Genomic DNA, 27854 nt, shown 5'->3' on the forward strand with positions numbered 1-27854 from the left:
GAGCAGCCCAGGAGGGGCACTCACATTGCTGATCTGCTCCTTGAGCAGGCAGATGACCTTGCGCTGGCCCCGCACCACCTGGATGTTGAGGTAGATCACGGCCCTGCGGGAGAGGGGCTGTCGGGCAGGGCCCAGGGCCACAGCCCGGGAGCGGCCAGTCCCCACACGGTGCAGGCCCAGCGAGGGCCATCTCCCCAGGGCCGCCCCCACCTGCAGGACTCACAGCAGCAGGGCTGACACCAGGAAGACAAAGAAGGTGTTTTCCACCAGGTACCGGTGCACCCAGGGCAGCCAGGAGACCCTGGGGCCTGCCGCCTCCAGGTGGCGCACCCACACCCTGCCGGCCTCGTACATGGTGTCCAGGGTCCGGAAGGGGCCGCAGGTGCTCGAGGGCTTCACCCTGGGGAAGATGCCAACCAGGAACCCTCAGCCCGAGCAACAGTTCACCCGGCTCCCTCCCAGCCCGTCCTCTGCACCCCTAAGCCTTGGGCCCCCTAGGCACCACCACCCAACCCCCAGATGACACAGAAGGGTCTCCCTCCACCCGCCCCACTCACTGCCAGACGGCGTAGCAGAGGAAGACAGCGGCGCCCAGGAAGGCGGGGAAGCAGAGCAGCGTGAGGAAGACGGTGCTCATGTGTGAGGCCAGCCAGGGCCGGCGCGGCGCCTGGCAGTTGGCCAGAAGGCTGGTCTGTGGGGAAAGGCTGCGCTCTGTCACCATCCTGCTACCCCTCAGCACCCCTCCAAGGCCTGGGGGAGCTCGAGAGGGAAGGGCGACCAGGGCTGTGCGTCCAGGCAGAGCCTGGACCCTGCTCCCTGCAGCCTCCTCATTTACAGAGGAAGACAGAAGCCTGCCGGTCACTTGCACGCAAAGGGGTGATGCCAACAGCACCTCCATCTGCTGAAGGTCGCTGCCATGCCAGGCTCTGCACACAACACTGCACACGCCACCTCCCTCAGTCCCCACTGGAACATGGTCCCCATTGCAGGGATGAGGAAACAAAAGGCCAGACGAGACAGGAGCCAGGATGGCCAGGCACGGTGGCTCACGCCTGTAATCCCAGCACTTTGGGAGGCTGAGGTGGGCGATCACAAGGTCAGGAGATCGAGACCATCCTGGCTAACACAGTGAAACCCCATCTCTACTAAAAATTCAAAAAAATTAGCTGGGTGTGGTGGCGGATGCCTGTAGTCCCAGCTACTCGGGAGGCTGAGGCAGGAGAATGGCGTGAACCCGGGAGGCGGAGCTTGCAGTGAGCCGAGATCGCGCCACTGCACTCCAGCCTGGGCGACAAAGCAAGACTCTGTCTCAAAAAATAAAATAAAATAAAAAGACAGGAGCCAGGATGGGAAGAAAGGTCCCAGTTCTCAGCCACTGGGCATGACCCAGTTGCGGATAGAGGCCCAGCATCACTTTTCCAGGGACCCAGAGGTCCCAAGGCTTGGTGTCTCCCAGAGCCCTGGCCCTACCCCTGGCCAGGTGCACACAGGCACCTGCTAATGACCTCTGAACCCAGCGATGCTTCCCGGCCTGCCAAAGACAGTGATGCCAAGAGGGGTCAGCCGTCCCTTGGGCTGAGGGACAGGCCAGGGCAGCCCCGAGCCGCCAGCCCCACTCCACTCAGGTGGGGAGGGTTCTAGTGTCCCAGGCTCTGCCCAGCTGAGTCCTGCCCCCACTGCCGGCCACCCTCCCAGCCCAGCCCTCCCCAGGCCTTGGCAGCCTCACCTTCTTGACATAGAAGACGAGCAGCAGCTTGATGATCTGCACAGCGGGGAGGAGGGGCGAGAAGAGCACCCCCAGCCTGGGGAGGGGGTGGCAGTTCAGGGGCTGCTCCAGTGCCCTCCCTCCCCGAGATCAGGCTGGTTCCAGACCACGGGCAGGGCATGTGACAGTGGCCAAAACTGAGTCCCCGGGGTTAGGGTCTGCATCACTCCAGGGTCCATGGCCGGGCCTGGCTGTGGCCCCAGGGGGAGGCAGGTACAGGACCCCCAGGGGGAAAGGGGCACTGACCGAGGGGCCAGACAGCAGGAGGCAAGCAGAGGACCCTCACCAGGTCAGAGTTTGCCCATAAATCAGCTCCAGGACATTCCGGGCAATGTCAAACTCCGGCTTCCGCCTCCTCTTCAGCTTCTTCTCGGAGATAATCCTGCCTCAGAGGACCCCGGATCGTTAGATGGGAAAGCCATGCCCAGGGAGGCCGGCCTGAGTCCCCACACCCAGAGGCACCCCGCCCCCAGCCAGGGGACATCCTGGCCCTTCCACAGATAATGCCAAGAAGAGACAGCCACCAGCCTGGGGGCCCCCACCAGGTGCTTGGTCACACCAGCCTCATCCTAAGTAGGTTCGGATACACCCGGAGTTAAACAAGCAGTATCAGCTCCAGCACCAAATGATTTTTTCTTTTTTGAAACAGGGTCTGGCTCTGTTGTCCGGGCTGGAGCACAGTGGCGCAATCGTGGCTCACTGCAGCCTTGACCTCCTGGGATCAAGCAATCCTCACACCTCAGCCTCCTGAGTAGCTGGGACCACAGGCACACACCACCAGGCCCAGCTAATTTTAATTTATTTTTATTTTTATTTCTTTAGAGACAAGGGCTTACTCTGTTGCCGAGGCTGGCCTCAAACTCCTGGGCTTAAGTGATCCTCCCACCTCAGCCTCCCAAAGTGCTGGGATTACAGGCGTGAGCCACCACACCAGGCCTCCTACTGATTTTTTAAATCTTATTTATTATTATTATTAAATTCATATATTCTCGAAGAAAACACCAAGAGGAAAAAAACAGCTGAAGTGCCAGAACCCACAGCGGAATACCTGGAACATTTTTTAAATGTTCCTCCGCTGTCTGTTCCCTGCTGTGTGTTTTTCTTTTGTATCCTAGACTGAGGTTGTGTCATATACACGTTACTTTTTTTTTTTTTTTTTTGGCAACACAGTCTTGCTCTGTCGCCCGGGCTGGAGTGCAGAGGCGTGATCTCAGCTCACTACAACCTCCACTTCCCAGGTTCAAGCGATTCTCATGCCTCTGTCTCCCGAGTAGCTGGGACTACTGGTGTGCGTCACCACGCCCTGCTAATTTTTGTATTTTTAGTAGAGACGGGGTTTTGCCATGCTGGCCAGGCTGGTCTCAAACTCCTGACCTCAGGTGATCCACTCACCTCAGCCTACCAAAGTGCTGGGATTACAGGCATGAGCCACCATGCCTGGCCATACACATCACTTTGAAACCTGTTTTCCTTTCCAATCTAAAAATGAGTTCGGTTCTATTTCCTGAGTCTTCCTCTGAAGGGTGGAGACACAGGGCCCTGATGGGAAAGGTCCAGGCCTGAGAAACTCCCGGCCACACGTCCCGGCCACTAAGGGGAGAACACTCACCACCCAGTCCGCCCAGGACCCCCTTACCTCCACACCAGTTCCCCAAAAAGCGTGTCCAGCAACATGAGGACGAAGTCCATCACCAGGAACCGGTACAGCTCCTGGCCCACAAAATCCTCCCAGCACTGGCCCTGCAGGACGCCCACCCTGCGGCCCAGCCAGTGGTAGCACAGTGTCCCCAGGATGGCCAGCTTGAGGATGAGGTTCCTGTGGAGGGCGGGGTGCAAAGGCTGAGGGGTGGGTACGGGGACAGAAGATGCACCGCAGGGCCCCCACCAGGGGCTTGGTCACACCGGCCTCATCCTAAGTAGGTTTGGATACACCCGGAGCTAAACAACCAGTATCAGCTCCAGCACCAAATGATGTTTTCATGTGCGGCCACACACCTGCAGATGGCCACGTACACCTCCAGTACCGGGGAGTCATGCGGCTCCAGGGCGGCCAGGACACGGCACAGGTAGGGGGCCCCCAGGTTGAGGAGGCCAACCACCAGGGGCAGGACCAGCAGCACAGCCTCCTGGCCAACAGCCTCTGGACTCTGCAGGGGTGCAGGGAGCGGTGTCATGGAAGCCCCCCATCCATGGTGGGAGCGGGCAGCTACAGGGAAGGGCCCGGGGTGGAACTGGCAGGTAGCACCTCCCTCCTCCAAGATCCGGCCCTCCCCAGGCCTCAAGTTCAAACCACACAGGAAGCGGGGAGGGGTACAAGTAGTGGAAAAGAAACCAGAAACCAAAAAATAAAACCGTGAGACAGGACAAGGGGCGAGAAGTGGGGCTGGGAGGGGGCCCCAGCACGGGGCACAGCGTACATGGCACCCTGGGCTGGCTGGGTGGAGGAGGAGAGGCAAGGCTGCCTCCCCAGGGGGCAGGTGCCCAGAGTCACTGGGGACACGTTCCAAGCAAGGGCCAGGCTCCCCCCATCCCCGCACCTGGATCATGAACTCCGAGAAGACGTGGACGGCCACGGCGCAGCCCAGCGCGGTCCCCAGACACAGCAGCCACACAAGCCCCAGCACAGCCGCCTGCCGCAGCCTCCCGCACACGCTCCTGGGGCTGTGCCGCAGCTGCCACTCGGCCAGCAGCTCCTGCAGATGGCACCGTGTCCCCGTCACCCACACCAGAGCACGGGCACACGCCGATGTGCAGACACAGCACAACACACACAACACACATGAGACACACCAGGAGGCTTGAACCAGGACAGAGGGCCAGTTCCCCATGCCCCACCTGCCCTTTCATCTGCTGAGGGCCCTCCCTCCAGGCACAGAGAGGACCCAGTCCCCTGCCGAGAGGCCCCTGTGCCTGGGCTGGCGTTCACTCCCGAGGCCTGCCTCAACCCCTCTCCGCCCACCTCCCCAGCCCTGCCCGCTGGGGCAGGGGCCTTGCTCAGAGGTCCTTTCCTGTTCCCTGTGGATGTGGGTGGCCCCCAGTGACCAGAAGCCCCCCCACATGGAATGGCTCATGACAGGTCACAGCTCTGAGCTCCTTGAAGCACAGAACCCCAGAAAGGCAGAGAATGTTCCACGAGGCCCGGCTCTGCAGCCTCCTGGCCCCGCAACCTCTACAAGGGCCTCGGCCTCTATGCCTCAGTCTCCTCTCTGAGGCACACAGAAGGTGACAGTCCTCACCCACTGGCCTCCTATGGCCACCAACCAAGCTAACGCCAGCCAGGGAGCATGTGCCAGCTGGGGCCTGAGGCCTCAGGGCTGGCTCCCGGGTGCCCACGGGGCCATGGCGCTACTACCCGCTAGCAGATAACAGAGGCAGCCCCTAACTGAGGGGTGTGTACCAGAGAAAAACTCAGGGCCTGCCCGTCACTGCAAGCGGAAGACCACGCCTGCCCAGCGCCCCGAGTTCAGCTCACGGACAGATGGCCCTCCCTCTAGACCACGGTTCTGGTCACATCGTCCTAAGTGGACCCAGGGCCAGGCCTGCAGGGAGCTGGGCAGGCCAGCTTGGTGCTCCGGGGCCACTCACCTTCAGCCGGGTGCGAATATTGTCCTGCTGGAGGCGGGAGGCCCGCTTCTGCGTCACCTTGTAGTCCCAGGAGCAGAAGACGGTGATGGCGTGGATGCCAGAGGTGCTGCCCACCCGGTAGCTCTCCCCGAAAGAGTGAGCCATGCTGGGGAGAAGCAGACACAGACATGGCAACCGACAAGCTGATGGGCAGAGGCCAAGGGGAGAAGGCAGACCGGATGCTCTGGGCAGCCAGACCCCACCACCCACTCAGGAGCTATCTGTGCCCTGACTGGGCCTCCTGCCACACCCCTGCCCCACCACCAGCCCTCTACACCAATCTCATCCAACATAGCACCCACCAGCCACATCTGCCTAGAAGAGGGGGCAGGGCTGCATTCACCGCGGACTTGGCTGGCTGCCTCCCAGCGAGACATGGACCAGAAGATGCTGGGCTCACCTCAGGGCCTTTGCACTGCTGGTCCCAATGACCAAAACATCTTCCCTGCTTCCTTATCCATCCCCACTCTTATCTAACCTTCCCCTCTCAGGGCAAGTGCCGCCTCCCCTGGGAAGCAGCCTGACTCCTTCCCCAGTGCTCCCATAACACTGGGGAAACACCACTAAGCCTCATGGATTGTCCCAACCCATTCAGTGGTCCATCTTCTCCCAGAGACAGCAAGCCCCCCTAGGACATTTACCATCCTGCCCTGAGCTGAGCACAGAGAATGTTTGTGGAATATGTAGATGCGTGGGTGGATGGGTGGATGGATGGATGAATAAATGTGTGGGTGGATGGGTGGATGGATGAACGGATGGGTGGATGAATGGGTGGGTAGATGAGGTGGATGGATGTGCGAATGGATGGATGCGTGGATGAATGAGTGGGTGGATGGATGAATGGATGGATGGGTGGGTAGATGGATAAATGGGTGGATGGGTGGGTGGATGGGTGAATGGGTGAATGTGTGAATGGATGAATGGGTGGATGGGTGGGTGAATTGATTGGGTGAATGGGTGGGTAGATGGATGGGTGGGTGAATTGAGTGGGTGGATGGGGGGGTAAATTGAGTGGGTAGATAGGTGGATGGATGAATGGGTAAATGGGTGGGTGAATTGAGTGGGTGGATGGGTGGGTGGATGGATGAATGGGTGGATGGGTGGGTAGGTAGATGGATGGGTAGATGGGTGGGTAAGTGGATAGTTGGATAGGTGAGTGGAGGAGAGCAGACAGGTAGATGGACAGAAAGAAGAAAGGAAGAGGGAAGAATCAATGAATGGGTCAAAAGATGAATGGATGGATGAGTGGAGCTCGGAGCCTGGGTCATGAGGTGGAGGCATTACCTGTACACCAGGGTGATGCAGGTGATAAAGAAGCTCACGCCCACAGTGGAGAGGTAGGCCAGGGGCATGTTGTAGGGCAGGCCACCCACCCTGGGTGTGCACTGGCTGCCATCCAGGGGGCTGCCACACGGCTGGTTCAGCGTGGCGTTACTGTAGTGGCCGTAGTACATGACGGTGTGGGTGAAGCAACCCTGCCACAGGGAGATCCAGCTGAGTCAGGGACTCTCCCCACGCCCCACCCCGACCCTCAGGCCTGACAGCCACAGGGGCAGAGCAGGAGGAGGCCAGGCAGGGGCAGTGAGGGAAACAGGGAGGGGCCTTGGCCACAGCAATCTTGGGCCTCCAGCCCCATGGGAACCCCAGCACGATGAGCATCCAGGGTCATTGAGGGGGAGGCGGGGAGCTGGCTGTGGCCACCTGGAGTCACAGCGGGGCAAGGGTTGGGGGCCCCAGGGGAGCTGGGACAAGAAGGGGACACGGTACCAGGGTAGCAGAAGACAGGCACCCCCCGTCCCCCAGTCCTAGGGCTTCCTCACCGCGCCTGTGAGGAGCTCCAGGCCTGTGCAGACGGGGGCAGGGCCCGGCAGGGCGGGTGGGAAGGCGACCTGAGGGCCCATGATGAAGGCCACCAGCAGCAGCAGCAGGAGGGCGTTGAAAGCCAGCAGGGTCTTGAGAAAGAGGAAGTAGGAGAGCACGCTGGAGCCGAACTGGCCCCCGATGCGCTTCAGGGCGTAGCGCCACGGCATCAGGGCCTGCAGGGCGGAGAGCAGCGCCAGGCCCAGGCTGTGCAAGGCCTGCGGGCACAGGCAGAGAGGCCCTGAGGGTGAGGCTGGAGGAGGCACCAAGGCCACCCCAGCCCTGCCCAGCCGCCCCAGCCCCAGGGCAGACCAGGGGCCCATACCAGCACGCAGGCATATCTGAGCCGGCCACAGCAGGAGCAGACCCCGCCGCTGCCCGGCTGGCCCCTCCACTTCCCCCTCGGGGTCCTGCTCTTCTCTCTGGGGACAGAGGCAGCCATAGGTGCCTGGACCAATGAGGGGCCTGACTCTCTCCTTCCTGGAGACCGGCCACCCACGGGCTCAGCCCCTTCTCCCCCACCACCTAGCCCAGCTGAGGAAGTGGGTCTGGGGGCGCAGCAGCGGTGGCAGGGTCAGGGTCGGGGTTGCTCACCGCAGGCTGCGTTTCTCAGCCAGGCTTAAGGGCATCCCTCGAAGCATGTGGTCCCGCTGTGCCACCGCCAGGCTCTGGAGCTCCTTCACCAGGAGGCTCTGCTTCTCTGCGAGAGGGAGAGGGAGGTCCTGCCCATCCCCAAGTGCCCCTCCCTGCAGCCCGAAGCCGGGACCCTGGACAGGCCTGTGTGTCCCTGCGGCACCGTCCCGAGACACCTCGGTGCCCTTATTTGAGCTTGAGTCGCCTATCAGCCGTGTGTTTGCTTCAGTCAGCGACAAGCAGGAAGCTCACAGAGCACAGGGGCCTGTTTCCCACGCACGGTCCCCAACTCGGGGCCCAGGGCCACAGCCCTCCAAGCACTCCAAGGCGCTTGTGATGTAAGACTCCCACTTCCCTGTCCCCGTGGGTCCCTGCAGAGGGACGGGGGGGCCTTCAGGCAGCCTGCTAAGGGATAGGAGAGGGGCCTCTGGCTCTGCAGCACCCCAGCCACCGCCCAGGCCAGGCTGGCCTCTTGCACCCCACCCCAGGCCAGTGTCCGCCACTGGGGCTCCAGTGCCCACTCACTCACCCTCCTCCTCCCGGGCCGTGGGGTCCAGCTCCAGGTCGTACAGGCGGAGGCTGGGCCGGGCGGAGTGGACAAAGTTCCCGAGCAGGGGCCGGCTGCTCCTGCGCCGAAGCTGCACCGTGCGGTTGTAGTACTGGGAGATGATGGCACCTCGGCTGCGGCCTATGGAGGCAGCTGGGCAGGGCCGGGCCGGGCAGGGCCAGGCCTCCCTCCCCTCAGGATGGGCTCACCACAGGCCTCTGTGTCCCTCACCCCTTCCCAGGACCCAGGAAAATCCTTTCAACAAAGACTTCAGGCACCACTGCATTCCAAAAGCCTATTTTTACCCCGTGATGACTCTGGAGTCATTTTTGGAGCCCAGCGAGGGCCACATGGGGCTGTGCTGGGCCCCCGGGCAGCAGATGGGATGGGCTAGGAGCCCGCCCTGGGCCTGGCTCTGAGCTACCGGAGCAGCCACTACCCAGGGAGATGCCTGGCGGGAAGCCCAGCCCAGCCCCAGGGACTGGGGTCAACTCGGGGCCGAGGCCGAGGGTCCCACTCACCAATGGTGCGGCTGGGCATGCTGGCCAGGATGCGGAGTGTGGCCGTGCTCTGGGTGCCCTCGGGCCGCCAGAGTGTCTGCTGGCTACTTCCTACAAAGCAAGAAAGACTCACCAGGGGTCCTGGAGATGCCGTTGGCCACAGTATCTCCCACCCCATCCCAGGCCTGCAGAGCTGGGAGGCCCGTCCTGAGGGGCTGGGGCACCCAAGTCTTGGTCCACACCACCCAGCATCCAGGCCTGAGCTCACCTGTCACCTCCCGCTCTCTCTGCTGCAGCTCCAGCCCCTCCTGGGCCGCGCACTGGCTCTGCTCCTGGATGAGCTGCTGGAAGGAGTCGTGCACTTCGCTTTCATCATAGGGGCTGGGGTCCCGGCTGCAGAGGGGTTTGGCGGTGGGGGGGTCAGGCTCCAGCCACCTGTCTCCTTCCAGCAGCCCCTGCTCAGGTGACCTCTCCGTGGGGGGTGGAACATTCCAGCCTCCAGCCCCCAGCCCCAGAGCGCTTACCCCTGGTCCCCTGGGGTCTCAGGGACATCGAGGATGAAGGCCAGTGGCTGGGCCATGTCTCTGGCCAATGCCCGCTAGTCTGCAGACCTAGGGTAGCTCAGAGCCTGGGTGCCACCTCCGGAGCCTCCTGCTGCCCATCTGATGAGACAGGGGCACAGAGCCAGGGGTGGTCTTCAACGCCTGGCAGGTGTCCACACCACCCATTCCTGGGGGAACCACAGGAGGTGCCACTCACAGCCCAGACAGTCCCACCCACCCCCCTATCACTCCAGGTAAATAAATGGTGAGGCACCGAATAAGCCTCATGCCAGAATGGAATGGGGGGCCCCCTCCAGTGTCAGGGGAGGGGAGAGAGGAAGGAAGGGTGTGGGGTCTGCAGTTCCACATCTGTTTCCTCCATGTCGCCAGTCCCTGGGAAATGGGGAAGAGGTAGGGTGCCTGTAGACACAGCCCCTTTCAGGATCTCCATGCCCAGGGTTCTGGCACAGAGACACCTCCTTTTTGGAGAGAAAGGTCAGAGTAGGCTGGAGGCCTTCTCTGCGTCTGCCCTGTGACCTCAAAGAACTTCCTCTAGCAGGAAATTAGCTGCTGGAGCCCTCACCCCCAACCAGCCCCAGGCGGAAGCAGCACAGGGGGCTCCTCCCCCACACACAGAGGTCACTCCATGCCACCGCCGTCAGGGCGCCAAGGTCCTCATGTTCTCAGAAGACCCACTGCCCTGCATTCCATCATCCCAGGGCGGCCGGCTGGGGGTGGCCAGGACCTCAACAGGCCTCCTTTGTCCTGGCTCTGCCGTCACCCGGCACAACTGGAACCAGAGCAGCCTTGTCTGGGGCCCTGGGCTCGGGGCCTGTTCGTCTGTGAGAGTGGAGCCAGGACTCAGCTCCCAGCCACCAGCGAGTCCTGCCGGCCTCTGCCCTGGGCTCCTCCTGCGCTCACCCTCAGGAACTCAGGGCTCAAAGTCGGCCCGGTTGAAGGGCGCTTTCCTCGGACAGGCAAAGCCCGGGGGCGCCCCGACAGAGCAGCTCCTTGCAGGGGTGCCAGTCACAGGACCGGACGGCGCCCTCCCTCAGTGTCCTGGGTGCCATCTTCGGGCCCAGGCCCCACACCACCCCCTCCCTCCAGCAGGAGCAAAGATGTGGGAAAACCAGCCCAGAGCTGGGTCCGAGGCGGCCCCACCCAGCCTAACACGGGACAGCTGCCGAAGGAGGGGCTGAGGACGCCCCACCCAGTCCCTAGAGCTGGAATCCCTTCCTCCAGACAGGCCCTTCTAAGCTCAGGGAACCCGGGGACTCGGGCACCCAGCGCCCCAGCACCCCGCCCCGAGGCCCAGGCAAGTCCAGCGGAGGTTCCAGGCGCACCATTCCTGAGCCAGGTGGGGAGAGGCTGGGTGGCGCCCGTTTCCAGGAACCCCCACCCCAGCCGGCAGCGAGCTTCCCGGGAGCAGCCGCTACCCAGGGAGAACCGCAACCTGGCCCCAGAGCCCAGAGCGGCTGCAACTCTGGGGCCACCGAACCCGTCCAGCCGACCTCCCTGTCCCCCGCCCCTTCCCATCCCGGCCACACCCCCTCCCCTCCCCGTGCCCCGGCGCTCGGCTGGGGGACCTGGGTGGGGGCTGCGGATTTTGCTCCCCGCACTGTCCTCCCTGCCCCTGCCGCTCCCAGCTCTGTCCGAGCCGGAGGGTCAAGCCCTGGGAGCTCCAGGAGCACCCGGGGAGGGAACTCGGCTGCCAAATGGCCCCAGAGGCCGAAAGGAATTCAGGGGGGATTGCCGCTGTCCCCGCATAGGAGAAGCAGCTGGGGCTGGCAGGACCCGGGACCGGGATCGCGGCCGCTCACCTGGGAGGCGCCGGGGAGGAGGGGCCGCGCGCGCAGCCAGGGCTCACCTGTGCCCCGCAAGAGCCGCCGGGAACTGAGGTCTCGGCTCTCCTTCCCAAGGGAGTGGCAAAGGGCCCCAGCGGGCGACTGGGCCAGTCGCAGGTCTACCGGGGCCGGGGGAGTAGCCGCACCTCCCGGCCCACGTGGGCGGGGTGGGTGGGGGGGCGGGCCTCGGCTATCACGTGACCCGGCCCGGGCCGCGGCGCCCCCGCCCTCCTCCGGGCGCCCCGCGGCGACTATGCCTTCCTCCCCTGCCAACTTCCGACCCCTCCTCCTGAGGTCTGAGCTGGGCTGGATTCATTCCAGCCCCTGGTTGAAGTCCCCAATTTTTCTGACGCTCAGTTTCCCCAAGTTCCAAAAAGGGGCAATATTTCCAGACTCATCTGCTTCCCATGGTTAGGGATCGTCCAAGTAAGATGCCGCCGAAAGCCCCAGGGACACAGAGTATCTCACGCCAGATTGGGCAGCCCCCCCCCCCGCCCCCGCAAGCCTCCTGCTGACTCTCCCCGACCCCGGCGGGGGGAGCCTGGTTATCTCCCACTCCTGACACCTGGGCGGGGTTCATTGTTTATCTAGCAAGAGTTCTGGCTCACTTCCTGTGTGCTGTGTGGAGAGGAGGGGATGAAAAGGAGGACACGCTGACACTTAGGTGACTGTCCCCAGGTGCTGTACCCGTTGCCCTGTTTTCTGTTATTCCCCATGAGCCAGGAAGGTATGCACTGATATTCCCATTTCACAGATGAGGAAACTGAGGCTGAGAGAAGTTAATCACCCTTTAGGGTGCCCCCAGCCAAAGCAGGAGACTTAGTGGTCCGCCTGGGAACTCTATGGAGGAAACTGGCTTTGAGATTGTACCCCCCACCCCAAGCCCATTTGGAAGGGAGGGTCATTCCTGGCGGGGAGAAGCCATGAAGCAGGCAGGGTGAATGTGAGCTGGGGCCCAGGAGGGCAGGAGAGGGCACTGCTGCAGGGGAGAGCAGGCAAGCAAAAGCGAGGACCAGGCAGGGGCCAAGGCTGGGGCCTTTTGGAGCTGCCAGTGTGGTCCTCAGATGGCTACCCCAAGCTGGTTCTTGGCAAGTGGCACCCTGGCATGGAGACCCAGCCCCTGCCTCTCCTCCCACTGCTTCCCCCTCCCTGCATACCCACACTGAATTTGCATGAATGCCACCTCCTCTGGGGAGCCTCCCCAGATTGAACCCTGGTGGAGCACCTACCACTTCCTATTGACATGTACATTTGTGGTTCTGTGCCCCCTCCTACCCCAGCCCACTGTGTGCCCAGCACCAGCACATAGCTTGCTCCTGACACACAGAAAGGACTCTGGAAACCAGGAAGGAGGTGGGCAGAGAGGCAGAAAAGCTATGAACATTCAGACCTGAGATGACTGGGCCCTATAGCAGGTAGAGAGGGAGCAGAGAGGAAGGGCTGCGGGCTTCCCAGGGGCCCAAGGACAGAGAATTGGCAAAGATATGTCTTAAACATCTAGCCTGGGAGAGCATGAATGGAGCCAATTCCTGAGCACTTACTATGGGCCAGGTGCTAGGCCTGGGTCTTGGCACAACCATAACGCCAATGACAGGGGCTGGAAGTACAGCAGTAACACCAAGAGTATCTGGAAACCCAGCAGCCAGGTTCTGGGGAGCCCACCATCCCGTCATTATCACACCCTCCAGAGTGTGGCCGGCAGATAAAGAGTTTGGCCCCTGTGCCCCCACCGTCCCCATCCCCACCCATGTCAGGCTCCCAGCTCAGGCCTCGAGGTCAAGTCCTGCCTATCCCGGCTGGAAGGAGTTGAACAGAGAGGGCCTCAGCTGCAGGCTGGACATCCCTGGAGGCAGCCAGGTGGCAGACCCGGACCAGTGGACCCTAGGGCCGCAGGAGACCAGGCCCTGACTCCTGTGCAGAGGGGAAGGGTGGGCCACCCGCAGCCCAGCATGCACAGAGCTCCCTAGGAGGCCAAGTGGCCTACGCCTGTCACCTTCACCTCTGCATCTCAGGGGCCCACAGGAAGTGCCTGCTTGGCCTCAGTTTAAAGCAGAGGAAACCGTGGGGTGAGAGGGGAGGAGGGAGGTAGTGGAGAGGGAAGCTGGGTTTCCTGTCATATGACCCCTCCTCTGGGCTCCCTCACCACCCTGCCTGGCTTGGCAGGAGTCGTCTGAGAAGGGGACTCCTCCAGGGACTTGGTCCCTAGGTCCCCAGGTGAGCTGGATGTCCAGTGGAGGGAGAATGCAGAGGGTGAGGGGCTGTGGGGGCCAGCTAGAGCCCTGCAAGGGTAGCAGTGGGTCCCTGCTCCTGTCCCCACGGCTGGGGCTGTAGCCACAGGTCCTCATCAGGGGCTCGCGGGGTACCTGGGACTGGAGGCTGGACCACAAGAAGGAAGACAGAAGGGGGTCCCCCGACATCCAGAGTCAGATGCGGCAGATGCCGAGTCCCAGGAACTGTGGGGTTTGGGACACAGGCTCTTCCGGAAGGGCAAACTGGCACGTGGAGAAGAGAGGGAATTGTCTCTCCTCGGGGTGACGGTGGGCCCAGGCACAGGTGGATGCGGGGTGCAGCAGGTCTTGGCTTTGCCTGTGCCGGTCCAGACTTTCTGTGCCCTTTGGATCTTTCACCCCATTTGACAGATGGGGAGACTGAGGCCGTGGCTGTGTGTCCCTCTGAGAGTTGGAGCGGGGCTGGGCCCGAATTCGACCCCAGCAGGATTCTCTCTCATTTCTGAGCCCCAGAGGCGGCAGAGCGGCAGACCGGGCAAGTGAACCCTAGGGCTGCAGGAGCCCAGGCCCCGACACCGGCGCAGAGGGGAAGGAAGGGCCCGCCCCCAGCCCAGCGTGCACAGAGGCCATAGCCAAGGCCTTAAGGCTCATCCAACCGGGGACTCATATCCCCCCCATCGGCAGCCCGGCGCCCCAGCCTCTACCCGTGCCCGCCGAGATGCTGCTGCCGCGGTCGGTGTCATCGGAGCGGGCCCCTGGGGTGCCGGAGCCGGAGGAGCTGTGGGAGGCAGAGATGGAGCGGCTGCGCGGCTCTGGGACGCCCGTGCGCGGGCTGCCCTATGCCATGATGGACAAGCGCCTCATCTGGTGGGTGCCACGCGGGCGCCAGACGGTGCGTGGGGGGTGCTGCGAGGCTGCCCCGTCGGATGGTGTGGGAGCACCCCGTCTGCTTGGCCCGGGTGGGCAGGGCGGGTGACTCAGGGGCGCCCCTGTCACCACCCCCGTCCAGGCAGCTGCGGGAGCCCGCGGGGGTGCAGACCTTGCGCTGGCAGCGGTGGCAGCGCCGGCGGCAGACGGTGGAAAGGCGCCTGCGGGAGGCAGCGCAGCGGCTGGCCCGGGGCCTTGGGCTCTGGGAGGGGGCGCTCTACGAGATCGGGGGTAGGACCCGCGCGATCCGCACCTCCCCTTGCCCTCTCTGGAGCCCCACTGCCCAGATCGGAAAAAGGAGAGTGGCATCATCCCACCTGCCTTCACCCGGGTCCCCCGACCAATCGGCCCCTCCCCCCTCCCACCCCTTCCGCCCGCAGGCACCGCAAACCTCGGGCCCACGCAGCACCCCCAGGTGACTGTCAGCGGTACCTCCGGACTCGGGCGGGTGGGAGCCTGGCGGACACCCCACCCCGTCCGGTGGGCCCGCCCTTGGACTCTCAGCCCGGCCCCAGCCCCGGCCCCGGCCTCCCTGATCCACCCTGCTCTCCCACTGCAGGCCTCTTTGGCACAGGAATTCGGTCCTACTTCACCTTCCTCCGCTTCCTGCTGCTACTCAACCTGCTGAGCCTGCTGCTCACCGCAAGCTTCGTGCTGCTGCCCCTGGTCTGGCTCCGCCCCCCTGACCCAGGCCCCACCCTGAACTTGAGTGAGTGTGAGGCCCACCAGGGGAAGTGCTCCGGTGCCCACCTGCGCCATGGGGGGGCTGGCCCAGGGCCCAGAGCGTGGCGACAACGCTGGGCGTGGTCCTGCCGTGCAGGCCCCGGGGCTCTCTCTCCCTGACCTCGCCTTGTGTGGGGCACACCTTTGGCACATCCTCAGCCCCCTGCTCAGGCCTCCCCAGGGTTGGGGGTTATAGAGCAGTAGCCGCAGAGCCTCACCTATGCCTTGGGGATCCCTCTCTATTGACCCCCTTCCTCCTCAACAGCCCTCCAGTGCCCTGGTAGCCACCAGTCCCAGCCTGGCGTTTTGAGGTTCCACAATCAACTTTGGCATGTTTTGACTGGCAGGGTGAGTGAGGTCTGTCCCGGCTATGGTCCCGAGTCTGGGAGACCCAGGGAACTGGCTTCAGGGGACACAAGTCTAAGAGGACCTCTGCTCCTCCAGGGACATTTTGGCTCCTCAGGGGATGGTCTTACCTAGACAGACTGGCCTGGCCAGTGGTGGGGTTAGAGAGAGGCTGAGGCCACTGTGCCCAACATAGACTCATGGACACATGCCCGTGGTCCTCAGAGCCCAGCTGGTGTAGGGGGTGCCAGGGACAAAAGGGGAAAAGTTCCCCGGCCTCTGGGAGAAGCACTTCCCCACCCTCATCCTGGGAAGCCATCGAGTGGTCACCAATGGGGTTCCTGGGTTCCAGTCGTGGCTCTATTTCTCAAAGCCCTGTGACCTTGGGCAAGTTGCCGAACCTCTGTTCGGCAAAGTCTTACAAAGTTGCCTTTGTAAGACAGGACACTCCCTACCTGATGGGGGGATTGCACGGGGGCTAACGAGATCATATATGGAAAGCACTTGAGCAGAGCCTGGTGCTCACCCGGGCTGGGTATCTTCGTCGCTGTCCCCAGGCCTTCACCAACACCTATCTCTTCTACGGTGCGTACCGAGTGGGGCCCGAGAGCAGCTCGGTGTACAGCATCCGCCTGGCCTACCTCCTCAGCCCGCTGGCCTGCCTGCTCCTCTGCTTCTGTGGGACTCTGCGGCGGTGAGAGCGAAGCCCACACCTTCACCCCCTTCCCCGGGGAATCTTCCCTGATCACCCCTTCCTTGGCAGGGTACCCTCCCATTGGCAGGAAGGCCCATGGCCCGGCACAGCAGGCTCCTGGGTGCTTCCTCAGCCCAGGCTCTGGCCGCAAACCTTAGGAACAGGGCCACCGCCCCCTACCCTGACTCCTCACTCACCAGGACCTGCACCTGGGGCTGCAGGGGCCTTCCCAGACCCAGAGCCGAGCCAAGGCTGAGGCTGGATGGTAGAGGTGCCCCTCCTCCAGCAGCCCCTGGTCTCGTGCCCCGCAGGATGGTGAAGGGGCTGCCGCAGAAGACTTGGCTGGGTCAGGGCTATCAGGCGCCTCTCAGTGCCAAGGTCTTCTCCTCATGGGACTTCTGCATCCGGGTGCAGGAAGCAGCCACCATCAAGAAGCATGAGATCAGCAATGAGTTCAAGGTGTGTGTGCGAGTGAGTGCCTGAGATCCACAAGCTCCAGGTATATGGGAGCGAGTGCGTGAGAGCCACGTGTTCCAGGTGTGTGCGAGCAAGTGCGACCGTGCCAGTGTGTGTGAGCGTGTGTGGGAGGGAGCCTGTGGGAGCGTGATGGAGAGCATGTGAATGGGTGTGCATGTGTGGCCGAGTGTGAGGGCACATGTGACTGAATGGGTGATGGTGAGCACGCCTGTGAAAGTGTGAATCTGAGTGTCTATGGCAGCATGACAGTGTGAGAGTTTGTGACTGTGTATGTGAGCGTGAATGGTTGTGACTGTGTGTGAGAGCGTTTCCTGCACCCTTTCCTCCCACGCCCACCCCGCCTGCAGCTGCCTCTGTCCCCACCCTTCCGGGCAGGTGGAGCTGGAGGAGGGCCGTCGCTTCCAGCTGATGCAGCAGCAGACCCGGGCCCAGACGGCCTGCCACCTGCTCTCCTACCTGCGGGTCAACATACTCATCGGGCTCCTAGTGGTTGGGGCCATCAGCGCCATCTTCTGGGCTACCAAGTACTCACAGGACAACAAGGAGGTGTCAGGCAACTGCATTCATTTAATCCTGGCCAGAACTGCGGCGGGGAGACGGGATGATCCCATTTTACAGATGAGGAAACCGAGGCTCAGAGAGGTTCAATCGCTAGCGGCCACAGGTCACGGCCAAGGCAGGCGGGCTCCCGCTGGATATTCCCGCCAACTGCCAGGCTGCTGAAGGGAATAGCTTACAGGCAACCCTATTCTGGGCCTGCCCCAGAGTTACACTTTAGGGCACTGTGGGGGGCGGGGAGCCGACAGGGGCCCCCCAGCACGCGGACTCCCCTGACCTGCCTTTTCCTGTAGGAGTCCCTATTTCTGCTGCTCCAGTACCTGCCCCCTGGGGTCATCGCCCTGGTCAACTTCCTGGGTCCCCTGCTGTTCACATTCCTGGTCCAGCTGGAAAACTACCCTCCCAACACGGAGGTCAACCTCACTCTGATCTGGTGAGTGCCACCCTTGGTGGGGACAAGTGGGCATGTAACAAGTCTGCATCCTGCTGCTCTCTTTTGGTTGTCACCTGGCACCTGGGGTCCCCAGCTGAGAGGCTTCCCCCTTCACTAGTGGCCCAAGGGAAGGCAGGTACACACCTCACAGCACACGACCTCAGGGCCCCAGGTCTAAGGCTTTCCAATCCCCCACCTCCAAAGGAAGCCGCCAGTCTGGACCAAGCTCCGGCCATTCAGTGGAGCAAGGGACTGTGGCCAGGGGTGCTGGGAATGGGCTTTGCACACAGGAAAACCAGCAACACGGGACATGCAGAGCTTCTACATGCCGAGGGTTTACTCCCCTTACCTGGACAACCCTCACGTGACCCGTGAAGTCCAGACCATCCTCCTCCCCCTTGAGGGATGAGGAAACTGAGGTTCACATGGGTGAAGCGCCCAGACAAAGTCAAGCTCATCGTGCCTGCCAGGTGCAAGTTCAAAAGCAAGCCCTCGACCTCCTGGGCTCAAGCGATCCTCCCGCCGGAGCAGCTGGGACTACCACTCCCAGGTTCTGCCATCTTCTGTCTCAGCACTTAGGTCCTGTCTAGACCCCCTACTTCTCCACCCCTCATCCAGCTGCAGAAATTCTTGTGTAAAGCCCACCTGAGCTCCCACTGGCTTCTCTCCCTCACGCCACCCTCAGTCACCACTTGCCCTAACTGCTTTTCCCTCTGCTTCCTCAAAGTCAGCTGTGTTTGGTTTGCTTTGAAACTTTATTTTTTGAGGCCGGGCATGGTGGCTCACGCCTGTCATCCCAGAACTTTGGGAGGCCAAGGTGGATCACCTGAGGTCAGGAGTTCGAGACCAGCCTGGCCAACATGGTGAAACCCCGTCTCTACTAAAAACACAAAAATCAGCCAGGTGTGGTGGTGCACACCTGTAATCCCAGCTACTCGGGAAGCTGAGGCAGGAGAATCACTCGAACCCAGGAGGCAGATGTTGCAGTGAGCAGAGATTGCGCCACTACACTCCAGCCTGCGTGACAGAGTGTGACTTCATCTCAAAACAAAACAAAACAAAAAAAGCTCTCACCTACCCCTAGCTCCCTCAACAGGAGAACCACTGTTCCCAGCCACTCTGTAGCCCCGTATCAGCAGTGGGAATGTTCACCCTTAGAGATAACAGCAACCAGGCACAGTGACTCACGCCTGTAAGGCCAACACTTTGGAAGGCCAAGATGGGAGAATCACTTGATCCCAGGAGTTTGAGACCAGCCTGGGCAACATGGCAAGACCCCGTCTCTACAAAAAATACAAAAAAATTAATTGGGCGTGATGAAAGACTAGGACACACAGTCCTAGCTACTAGAGAAGCTGAGGTGGGAGGATCACTTAAGCCCAGGAGGTCAAGGCTACAGGGAGCTGTGATGGCGTCACTGCACTCCAGCCTAGGCAATGGAGTGAGACCCTATCTCAAAAAAAAAAGCAAAAACAGATAACATGCATGTGATGATGTTTCGTTTAGACAATCACCTATTTGGTCTGGTCATGCATTGTGCAGTACATATGTGTGGCACGTGTTTATGACATGCAAGCTTGTGTCAGTGGGCTTCAATGTCCATAGGCGGCGGAGGAAAGGAGGAGCTCGCCTGCAGTCAGGATCCTGAAAAGGCCACAGGCTTCTCCACCGCAGGGCTTGCTGCATGTGCCTCTCCACACCGGGCATGAGGGAACATGGCTGGACTGTGCAGTGTTTCTCAAACTGATCTAAAAACAGAACCCTTGGCCAGGCGCCGTGGCCCACGCCTGTAATCCCAGCACTTTGGGAAGCCAAGGCGGGTGGATCACCTGAGGTCAGGAGTTCGAGACCAGCCTGGCCAACATGGTGAAACCCTGTCTGTACTCAAAATACAAAATTTAGTCAGAAATCGCTTGAACCCAGGAGGCAGAGGTGGCAGTGAGCCGAGGTCACAACACTGAACTCCTGCCTGGGTGACAGAGTGAGACTCGGTCTTGAAACAAAACAAAAACACAGAACCCTTTTTCCCATGAATCGCCTGGAGACGCGGACTCTGAGAACGCACTTTGGACCACATTGCCACAGACAGAGCAGGTTGGAAGGAGGCTGGGCCCAGGACACAACATGATCCCACTCGGACATCAGCCACACCTATAGCCTGGGTAGAGCCCGGTGCCCATGTGCCTGGGCCCCTCCACCTGACAAGGTCCCTGCCCCCAGGTGCGTGGTGCTGAAGCTGGCCAGCTTGGGGATGTTCTCCGTCTCCCTGGGTCAGACCATACTGTGCATTGGCAGAGACAAGAGCAGCTGTGAGTCCTACGGCTACAACGTTTGTGACTATCAGGTGGCTGGCAGCCCGGCGGGGCCTGTCTCTCCCTTCCTTCTCCCCAAAAAGCTCACCTCAAACTGTGCAGAGCCCTGTTCCTGCCCCTTTAGTCACTTTTGAGAGAAGCTGTGAGCAGGGCTGCCTGCACCGCGGCACACCTCCAGGGGGCGCCACTGCTGCCACATGGTGTAGTGTGGCTGCCCTGGCTGTGGGGCTTCCTGCTCTAATCCCATCCTCAAGGCCTGGGTTTCAACCTAACGATTCTATCAGACACCAGGCAAGGCACCTGCACCACAGAAACCCTCACAGGAGGCTAAGGGAAGGGAGGGCCGGGGTGGCCGTGAGTGGTGACGGGTCCCCTTCCCCTGCACCCCAGTGCTGGGAGAACTCCGTGGGGGAGGAGCTGTACAAGCTGAGTATCTTCAACTTCCTCCTCACCGTGGCCTTCGCCTTCCTGGTCACCCTGCCTCGGAGGTGAGCCCCGGGGTGACACCTCCAGAAGGGCGGGGGTGCCGCGAGCATGTTGGGGGTGGCCAGTGGCTACAGCCAAGGGTGAGCGGGTCCAGTGTGGAGCCCGGGAGTAAGTGGCAGGCTGTGGCCATGACCGATACAGCCCACGCATCTGTCTGGAGTGGTGAGTACCTGGACCCTCCCATCCCTGCAGGCTGCTGGTGGACCGGTTCTCAGGCCGGTTCTGGGCCTGGCTGGAACGGGAGGAGTTCCTGGTCCCCAAGAATGTGCTGGACATCGTGGCGGGGCAGACGGTCACCTGGATGGGCCTCTTCTACTGCCCCCTGCTGCCCCTGCTGAATAGCGTCTTCCTCTTCCTCACCTTCTACATCAAGAAGGTGACGGCTCATGGCTGGGGGTATGGGGTTCGTGCCTCTGGGTGGATGCCTTGAGCTGGGCTCGCCTCCTGCTCCTGCCCCCTTCCCTGGGTGTCAGCCCCCTGGGGTCTGCATAACTCGCTGACTCCTGGTTGCTATTGCTTGCGCCCCCAGTACACCCTCCTGAAGAACTCCAGGGCGTCTTCGCGGCCCTTCCGTGCCTCCAGCTCCACCTTCTTCTTCCAGCTAGTGCTCCTCCTGGGCCTGCTTCTGGCTGCAGTACCCCTGGGCTATGTGGTCAGCAGGTGAGGGGAAGAGGAGGGAGGCACCCAGAGGCTGGCAGGGGCAGTTTCTCACCCAGGACCCTGATGCCAGCCCCACTTGGCCATCTCTCTCCAGCATCCACTCCTCCTGGGACTGCGGCCTCTTCACCAACTACTCAGCACCCTGGCAAGTGGTCCCGGAGCTGGTGGCCCTTGGGCTCCCGCCCATTGGCCAGCGTGCCCTCCACTACCTGGGCTCCCACGCCTTCAGCTTCCCCCTCCTCATCATGCTCAGGTTCTCAGGGCAGCAGGGGCCATGGGAGGGGACACCTGGAGGGGGAGGTCCTTCCTTCCATGGGGGTGGTGAGCCTGTGCACCCCCAGCCAGGAGCCAGATGCAGAAAGCCAAGGGAAGCAGGGGCCTCTGAAAAGCAGGAACCTCCTGGGCCCACCTTCTGGGCTGCCATGGGGATTGCAGGATCACTGGGGAAGCACCGTGTCTGGGTGGCCGCAGCTGCTGAGCTATTGGTATTGCTGTGCCAGAGGGGAGGGGATGAGGGGCTCTGCGAGGAAGGAGAGGAGGGTCCCATCCTCAGATACAGCAGTGTGCAGTGAGAAGACCGCAGTACCGAGTATTGTAGAGATTGAGGTGGGGAGAGAGGAAGTCAGGGAGAGGCGCCTGTGGCCCCAGGGGCAACTGACCATGAATCCCCTTCCGACCCAAGCCTTGTCCTGACGGTGTGCATCTCCCAGACCCAGGCCAATGCCAGGGCCATCCACAGGCTCCGGAAGCAGCTGGTGTGGGTGAGTGTCCTCGGGGCTGGCGAGGGGACAGCAGCTTCAGTGGAAACCCTTCCCTATGTGTGGCCGAGGGCCTAGAACACGTCTGAGCGGGTCAGGTGGGTTCTTCCTACCGGAGGGCGTGGCCTCAGGCTGAGAGTGAAGACGGGGAAGGGGAGGAAGAGAACAGCTCCGGCTCCTGAGACCAGGAGCCAGACCTGGTAAGTACGTGACCTTAGGGGCTGGGCCTTTGCCTGTAATCCCAGCGCTTTGGAGGCCCAGGCAGGAGGATCGGATCACTTGAAGCCATGAGTTAAAACCAGCCTGGGCAACAAAGCAAGACCCTGGTCTCCACCAAAAATAAGTAATTAATTTTTAAAAAAGAGAATGTGGCCGGGCATGGTGACTCACACCTGTAATCCCAGCACTTTCAGAGGCCGAGGTGGGTGGATCACCTGAGGTCAGGAGTTCAAGACCAGCCTGGCCAAAATAGCGAAACCCCGTCTCTACTAAAAAAAAAAAAAAAAACCGGGCACGGTGGTTCGTGCCTGTAATCCAGCACTTTGGGAGGCCGAGGTGAGTGGATTGCCTGAGGTCAGGGGTTCAAGACCAGCCTGGCCAACATAGTGAAACCCCGTCTGTACTAAAAATACAAAAAATTAGCTGGGCGTGATGGTGGGCGCCTGTAATCCCAGCTACTAGGGAGGCTGAGGCAGGAGAATCGTTTAAACTCAGGAGGCGGAGGGGCGGAGGTTGCAGTGAGCTGAGATCGCCCCATTGCACTCCAGCCTGGGCAACAAGAGCAAAACTCCATCTCAAAAAAGGAAAAAAGGATAACATGGCTGAGTGCAGTGGCTCACACCGAGGCGTGAAGAGTGCTTGAGTTCAGGAGTTTGAGACCAGGCTGAGCAACATAGCAAGACCTCGTCTCTACTAAAAATCAAATAAATGAGCTGGGCGTGGTGGCGCGTGCCTGTGGTCACAGCTATTCCAGAGGCTGAGGTGGGAAGATCGCTTGAGCCTGAGAGGTCCAGGCTGCAGTGGGCTGTGGTCTTGCTACTGCAATCCTGCCTGGGCAACAGGGAGACACCCAGTTTCCACAAAAAAAAAAATTACGACTTTAGGCTTGGGGACAGGGGCTTAATAGAGCTGAGGGAGGAACAGTGACCTGGCTAAGGCGTGGCCTCAGGGTGGGGCCTCTACCGGGGGCGTGGCCTTGGGCTGCTTGGGGACGGACTCTTAGCGGGCGTGGTCTAGATCTGCATGGGGTGGGACCCTAGTGGGGCGTGGTCTCAGGGTGCGTTGGGGGCGGGGCCCTTGGAGGTCGTGGTCTCGAGCGGGGACGTGGAAGGAGTGGCATCTGGCTGCGTTGTGGACGGGACTCCTGAGGGCGTGGTCTAGGGCTGCATCGGGGCGGGACCCTGGTGGGGCGTGGCCCTGGGAGGGTGTGGCCTCGAGCGGGGCGTGGCCTCGGGCGGGGCGCGGCCTCTGGCTACTTTGGGTGCGGGCTGGCCCATGGGCCGCAGAGTTGCTGCCGCTGCTGTCCTCACACCCGCTCGTGGGAAGCAGCGCCTGTCGCAACTCGCCACTTGTTCTCCTCACAGCAGGTTCAGGAGAAGTGGCACCTGGTGGAGGACCTGTCGCGACTGCTGCCGGAGCCAGGCCCGAGCGACTCTCCGGGCCCCAAGTACCCTGCCTCCCAAGCTTCGCGCCCGCAGTCCTTCTGCCCCGGATTCCCATGCCCTGGCTCCCCGGGCCCCCAGGCCCCGCGGCCGGGCCCCTCCGTCGTGGATGCCGCGGGACTGCGTTCCCCTTGCCCTGGACAGCACGGTGCCCCGGCCTCCGCCCGCAGATTCCGCTTCCCCAGCGGCGCGGAGCTGTAACCCCGACCCCTGCCTCCCCGAAGCCTCCCTGGGGCCCCTTCAGGTCTCCTTACTCCATCTTCCAGACCCCTGGCGACCACCGCCCCTCTCAGTGCTCCAGGGCCTCCCTCAGAGGTCCCCAAAGATGGACACACAACCCCAGGGGCAGCAGGAAAAACATATGGGAATTTTCTTTCTATATTTTAATCGCATCCCTTTAAAGTGTCTATTTTTATTGTGTTTTTTATAATATACATAATCTATTAGTATAGTATCTCTTGAATGCAATTTTTTCTAGAATGTGTTCTGCTGATTTGTTTTAGAGCCATGAGTGCAATTTATACACATATATCTATTGGGAATGCTCAGAAGTTGTTTACTGATGGAAGTGCCTTCAGAAGAGTCTGGGGACCACTTCCTAAAGAAGGAAAGAGCTGGCCACAGTTAGAGCAAGCCTGCCTGGGGCCCTGCTCTGTGTTCCAGCTGCAAACTGCCTGCATCATCCCTTCCTGTTACTCTTCCTTCACCTGAGACAGTCGAGGCCACAGCGTCAGCCAGGGCCAGAGCTGGGATTTGAACCCAGGCACTCGGGCTCCAGAGCCACACTGCCCCAGTGTGGGGCTTAGAGGCGGCTCCTGGCCCTGACTGAGGGGCTGACTGAAGCCTGGTGAGAGCGTGCTGGGTCAGCCTCTCCCTGGCGGGAATCCTCTCCGTCCAGTCTTCTAACCTAGCAGCCTCACGTCCACAGAGCTGCCTTGGGAAACTCAGCAGAGCCCTGGCTTCCTGCAGAGCCGTGTTCTCCCAGCCTGGTTCATGGCTCCCTGGTTGAGTCAAGCTTGCGGATCCGTGGGGTGAAGGTACCCGCACCGCCTGGGCCTTAGTGGTATGTACGGGCCTGCATTGTGAGCAGCGGGCGGGGGCCCAGGCAGGTGAGGCAGCTGGCCACAAGGGCAGGGCTGGGCCCACCTCCCAAGGCTGTGTCTGATATTCGTGAGCCTGTTCAAGTTTCCTTTTCCAAGCCTCCTGCTCTCCCACCCCCACCCCTGCCATGCTGCAGTGACTAAATCTGTGGTTCTCAGCCTTGGAGAACACCTGAGTAGCTGCTACAAGCTGGCCACAGCCCAGCCACTCTGATGTGGTTGGTCTGGGTGTGGCCAGCAGCCAGGGCATCGGGACTTTTCGAAGATCCCAGGTGACTCACCGGCAGCTGGGGATGAGAACTGTCAGGAGGGAAGGTCAGAAGTCCCAGGATGCACTTGAAAAGCCTCTAGCTCCACCAGTGACCAGCTCCTGGCTGGACTCCTGGTCTCGACTCAGCATCAGGGAGGCCCTGGCCTCTCGCCCTCGGGGCTGGGGGCTTCTTCACATGGTCATCAAAGACTTGGCCAGTTCCGCTTCTCCCGCGGCCATCCTTGTCTCACCCAGCATCACATGACGCATCAGTTCACCAACAAACACGATTAAGTGCTGCTAGTGCTGGGTCCTGTTCTGGGGGCTGGTGATGAGGCGAAGAGGGAAAGAGGGAGCTCTGTGTTCCGTCGAGGGGGTGACAAGCCTGGACCAGATGAAAGTGACTCATGTTGTTAATTAGCGGCTTAGGGCCAAAGGTGGCCCCTGGACCAGTGGCCTCAGCATCACCTGGGAAAAGGTTAGAAATGAACATTCCCAGGCCCCACCTCAGCCTCCTGAATCAGAGCATCCCTTTGGCAAACCATACTGAGAAACAACCACGTGCATCACCAAGCGCTGTGAAGAAGGCAAGCTTTGAGACCTTGAAGGAATCATCAAACTCTGGGCCTCGGTGTGCTCACCCAGGGCGAGACAAAGACGCCATGCTCCTCCAAGTGGCCTCCAAGATTAAATGAGCAATGACTTTTTTTTTTTTTGGGGACAGAGTCTCTGTTGCCCAGGCTGGAGTGCAGTGGCAAGATCTTGGCTCACTGCAACCTCTGCCTCACAGGTTCAAGCCATCCTCCTGCCTTAGCCTCCTGAGTAGCTGGGACTAGAGGCACCTACCACCATGCCTGGCTAATTTTTTGTTTTGTTTTGTTTTTGTTTTTGAGATGGAGTTTTGCTCTTGTTGCCCAGGCTGGAGTGCAATGGCACGATCTTGGCTCACTGCAACCTCTGCCTCCCAGGTTCAAGCCATCCTCCTGCCTTAGCCTCCTGAGTAGCTGGGACTAGAGGCACCTACCACCATGCCTGGCTAATTTTTTGTTTTGTTTTGTTTTTGTTTTTGAGATGGAGTTTTGCTCTTGTTGCCCAGGCTGGAGTGCAATGGCACGATCTTGGCTCACCGCAACCTCTGCCTCCCAGGTTCAAGCCATCCTCCTGCCTCAGCCTCCCGAGTAGCTGGGACTACAGGTGCCCGACACCACACCCGGCTAATTTTTTGTATTTTTAGTAGAGATGGGGTTTCACCATGTTGGCCAGGCTGGTCTCTAACTCCTGACCTCAGGTGATCCACCTGCCTCGTCCTCCCAAAGTGCTGAGATTACATGTGTAATCCACCAAACTTGGCCCATACAGTGACTTTTGAAGTGTCCCCATGGGGACCTAGAAGTGCAGTGGCGGCTCCTATTACAATGTGGTCACTGGCCTGAAGGAGCCAAATGGGAGATGATGGGGAGTGGACCTGGGGCCCCCTGTGATCAGGACCACCCAGGAAGACAGCCCAGGGGGCCTCGAGCGATGGGCTTCTTCCCACAGGAGGGCTCTTGGAGCCAGTGACAGGCAGGACCTTGGAGAAAGGGAGGCTTTGGACAGGAGCTGAGGGCAGAGAGGGGGCCTGAGCAAAGATGTGGTAAAGGGGCCACGGTGGAGGCTGGGAAGCTGGAAATCTGAGGCCTCTAGACTGGGATGCAGGGCACACGGGGCCAGTGTGAAGACAGAACCGGTGCTCTGGCAGCGGGTGCCGTGGGCTAGGATGACTTTCTGTAGATGACAGAGCTGGGGGCCATGACCTAACGAGGGGCTCTGCCAGGAGCTTAGAAGTCCTGCCGGGCAGGGAGGGACTCTCTGGGGCTTATTGCAATAGATGCAGTAAAGGTCTCACCAGGTGGGAGAGCCCACCTAGGTGGGGTGTCCCAGCCGCCCCCAGCCTTGGGGACTCCTGGGCCCTCCCCTGCCCAGCCCTGAGAGACTGCCCTGTCTTTCTGTGCCCCTGCAACCCCGCTATCCTGGCCAGGGCAGCCCAGAGCAGACTCCCACCCGCAGGACCTTTCTGGGGACACAGTATAGGGGAGGAAACGCGGAGACGCTGGGAAGAGCATTTGTTACCCAGGACAGTGGCCTCTGCGAGCAAAAATCACAGAACATCAGCCTGAAGCGGGTGGCTAGAGAGCTTTTGGGGGCCCCCAAACTCCACACAAGGTGACCTGGGGGTGACCTCGGAGGCGTGGCTGCTGTGTCTTGGCTTACTCTGCAGTCTGGACAGAGGGGCAGCGCAGCCCAGAGAACTGGTCAACCAGACCGGTGCACAAGTGATTCCTGGGGGCGAAGGGGTGCAGGAGAGATGTTTGGGTCCCCCAAGGCCTGGGGAAAATGGCCCATGAGTCTGCCTTCGCTCTCTGACCCCAGCTTCCCCACAGACTGGGAAGAGGAAGAGCTCCTCATGAGCTGCCTTAACTCAAGGTTCCCCTGAACACCACATGGAGAAAAAGAGTGAGTTTCCCTGGCCTCCAGGCAAGAGGCTGCCAGCAGCCCAGGGCCTGGGCAGCCAGCCAGCTCCCCAGTGACCTCTGGCTCCCTTCAGTCTTCAGTTCCCTTCTCCACCCGCCTTCAGCAGAAGTGAGAACAGACTTTGGGAAGGGAAGGGAGTTTTACTAAGAAACTAAGAGAAAATGCTCTTGCTCCCCAGCTGGGAGAAACTGAAAACAGAGAGGCCGGTGGGTGCACAGGAGGCAGACTCCATCCCCGGGACCATGGGTAGCAAGGGGCAGAAACGGACTCATGCCAGCTGGGAGAGGGGACCACCGAGGGGTCAACAGAGCCAGTCTGCAGTGACCTCCAGGACACCTGCACCTGCCTCCCCACCATCCTTTTGGCCACTCCCTGGTCAATAGGGCCACTCCCTCAGACCAGCTTCCCAACACACC

At 61.1% G+C, this 27854-nt stretch overlaps 2 protein-coding genes across 10 annotated transcripts in view; one reads left to right on the forward strand and one right to left on the reverse strand.

The window, feature by feature from the left end:
* TMC6 (transmembrane channel like 6) overlaps positions 1-11475 on the reverse strand; it is a 21640-nt gene extending 10165 nt beyond the window's left edge. For 2 of the 6 annotated variants that reach the window (XR_010110723.1, XM_034942984.4), the window contains exons 1-18: positions 11292-11451; positions 9454-9591; positions 9198-9322; positions 8951-9040; positions 8412-8570; positions 7844-7949; positions 7575-7671; positions 7210-7467; positions 6674-6864; positions 5351-5495; positions 4303-4458; positions 3761-3912; positions 3402-3581; positions 2052-2147; positions 1727-1802; positions 558-691; positions 224-400; positions 25-103 (exon numbers count right to left, since the gene is read on the reverse strand). Coding sequence is in view for 3 of the 6 variants with exons in the window: in XM_034942984.4 (XP_034798875.1) it covers positions 25-103; positions 224-400; positions 558-691; positions 1727-1802; positions 2052-2147; positions 3402-3581; positions 3761-3912; positions 4303-4458; positions 5351-5495; positions 6674-6864; positions 7210-7467; positions 7575-7671; positions 7844-7949; positions 8412-8570; positions 8951-9040; positions 9198-9322; positions 9454-9509 (2277 nt within the window). In the remaining 3 variants the exon portion in view is untranslated. Of the gene's footprint in view, positions 1-24; positions 104-223; positions 401-557; positions 705-1726; positions 1803-2051; positions 2148-3401; positions 3582-3760; positions 3913-4302; positions 4459-5350; positions 5496-6673; positions 6865-7209; positions 7468-7574; positions 7672-7843; positions 7950-8411; positions 8571-8950; positions 9041-9197; positions 9323-9453; positions 9594-11291 lie in introns of those variants that run through there. The other 4 variants (XR_008621690.2, XM_008971553.5, XR_008621691.2 and 1 more) reach the window with 4 other exon arrangements.
* Positions 10717-26983, forward strand: TMC8 (transmembrane channel like 8). 4 transcript variants are annotated; one of them, XM_034942989.3, is made up of 16 exons: positions 10717-10828; positions 13955-14410; positions 14553-14701; positions 15030-15179; positions 15459-15541; positions 16096-16232; positions 16544-16691; positions 17085-17255; positions 17561-17700; positions 19921-20044; positions 20403-20500; positions 20691-20874; positions 21028-21158; positions 21253-21411; positions 21841-21919; positions 23500-24058. In XM_034942989.3, exons 2-16 carry the CDS (start codon positions 14262-14264, stop codon positions 23776-23778), a joined length of 2181 nt encoding a protein of 726 aa, XP_034798880.3. In that variant the 5' UTR covers positions 10717-10828; positions 13955-14261; the 3' UTR covers positions 23779-24058. The 4 variants fall into 4 exon arrangements, with proteins under 4 accessions (XP_034798880.3, XP_034798882.3, XP_057156260.2 ...); XM_034942991.3 differs by lacking the exon at positions 10717-10828 and adding an exon at positions 13433-13529 and having other exon boundaries at positions 21100-21158; positions 23500-24063; XM_034942988.4 differs by lacking the exon at positions 10717-10828 and adding an exon at positions 13434-13529 and having other exon boundaries at positions 23500-26983.
* The last annotated feature ends 871 nt before the right edge of the window (positions 26984-27854 follow it).

This window comes from Pan paniscus, chromosome 19 (genome assembly GCF_029289425.2).
Source record: "Pan paniscus chromosome 19, NHGRI_mPanPan1-v2.0_pri, whole genome shotgun sequence".
Lineage (NCBI taxonomy): Eukaryota > Metazoa > Chordata > Mammalia > Primates > Hominidae > Pan > Pan paniscus.

What these genes read in the sequence shown, in the direction of transcription:
- TMC8 (XM_034942989.3), top strand. Translation starts at nt 14,262, where the DNA reads ATGCTGCTGCCGCGGTCGGTGTCATCGGAGCGGGCCCCTGGGGTGCCG. An exon ending in GGCGCTCTACGAGATCGGGG is followed by an intron (nt 14,702 to 15,029) that starts GTAGGACCCGCG and finishes CTCCCACTGCAG; the next exon opens with GCCTCTTTGGCACAGGAATT. An exon ending in CCCCTCCTCATCATGCTCAG is followed by an intron (nt 21,412 to 21,840) that starts GTTCTCAGGGCA and finishes TTCCGACCCAAG; the next exon opens with CCTTGTCCTGACGGTGTGCA.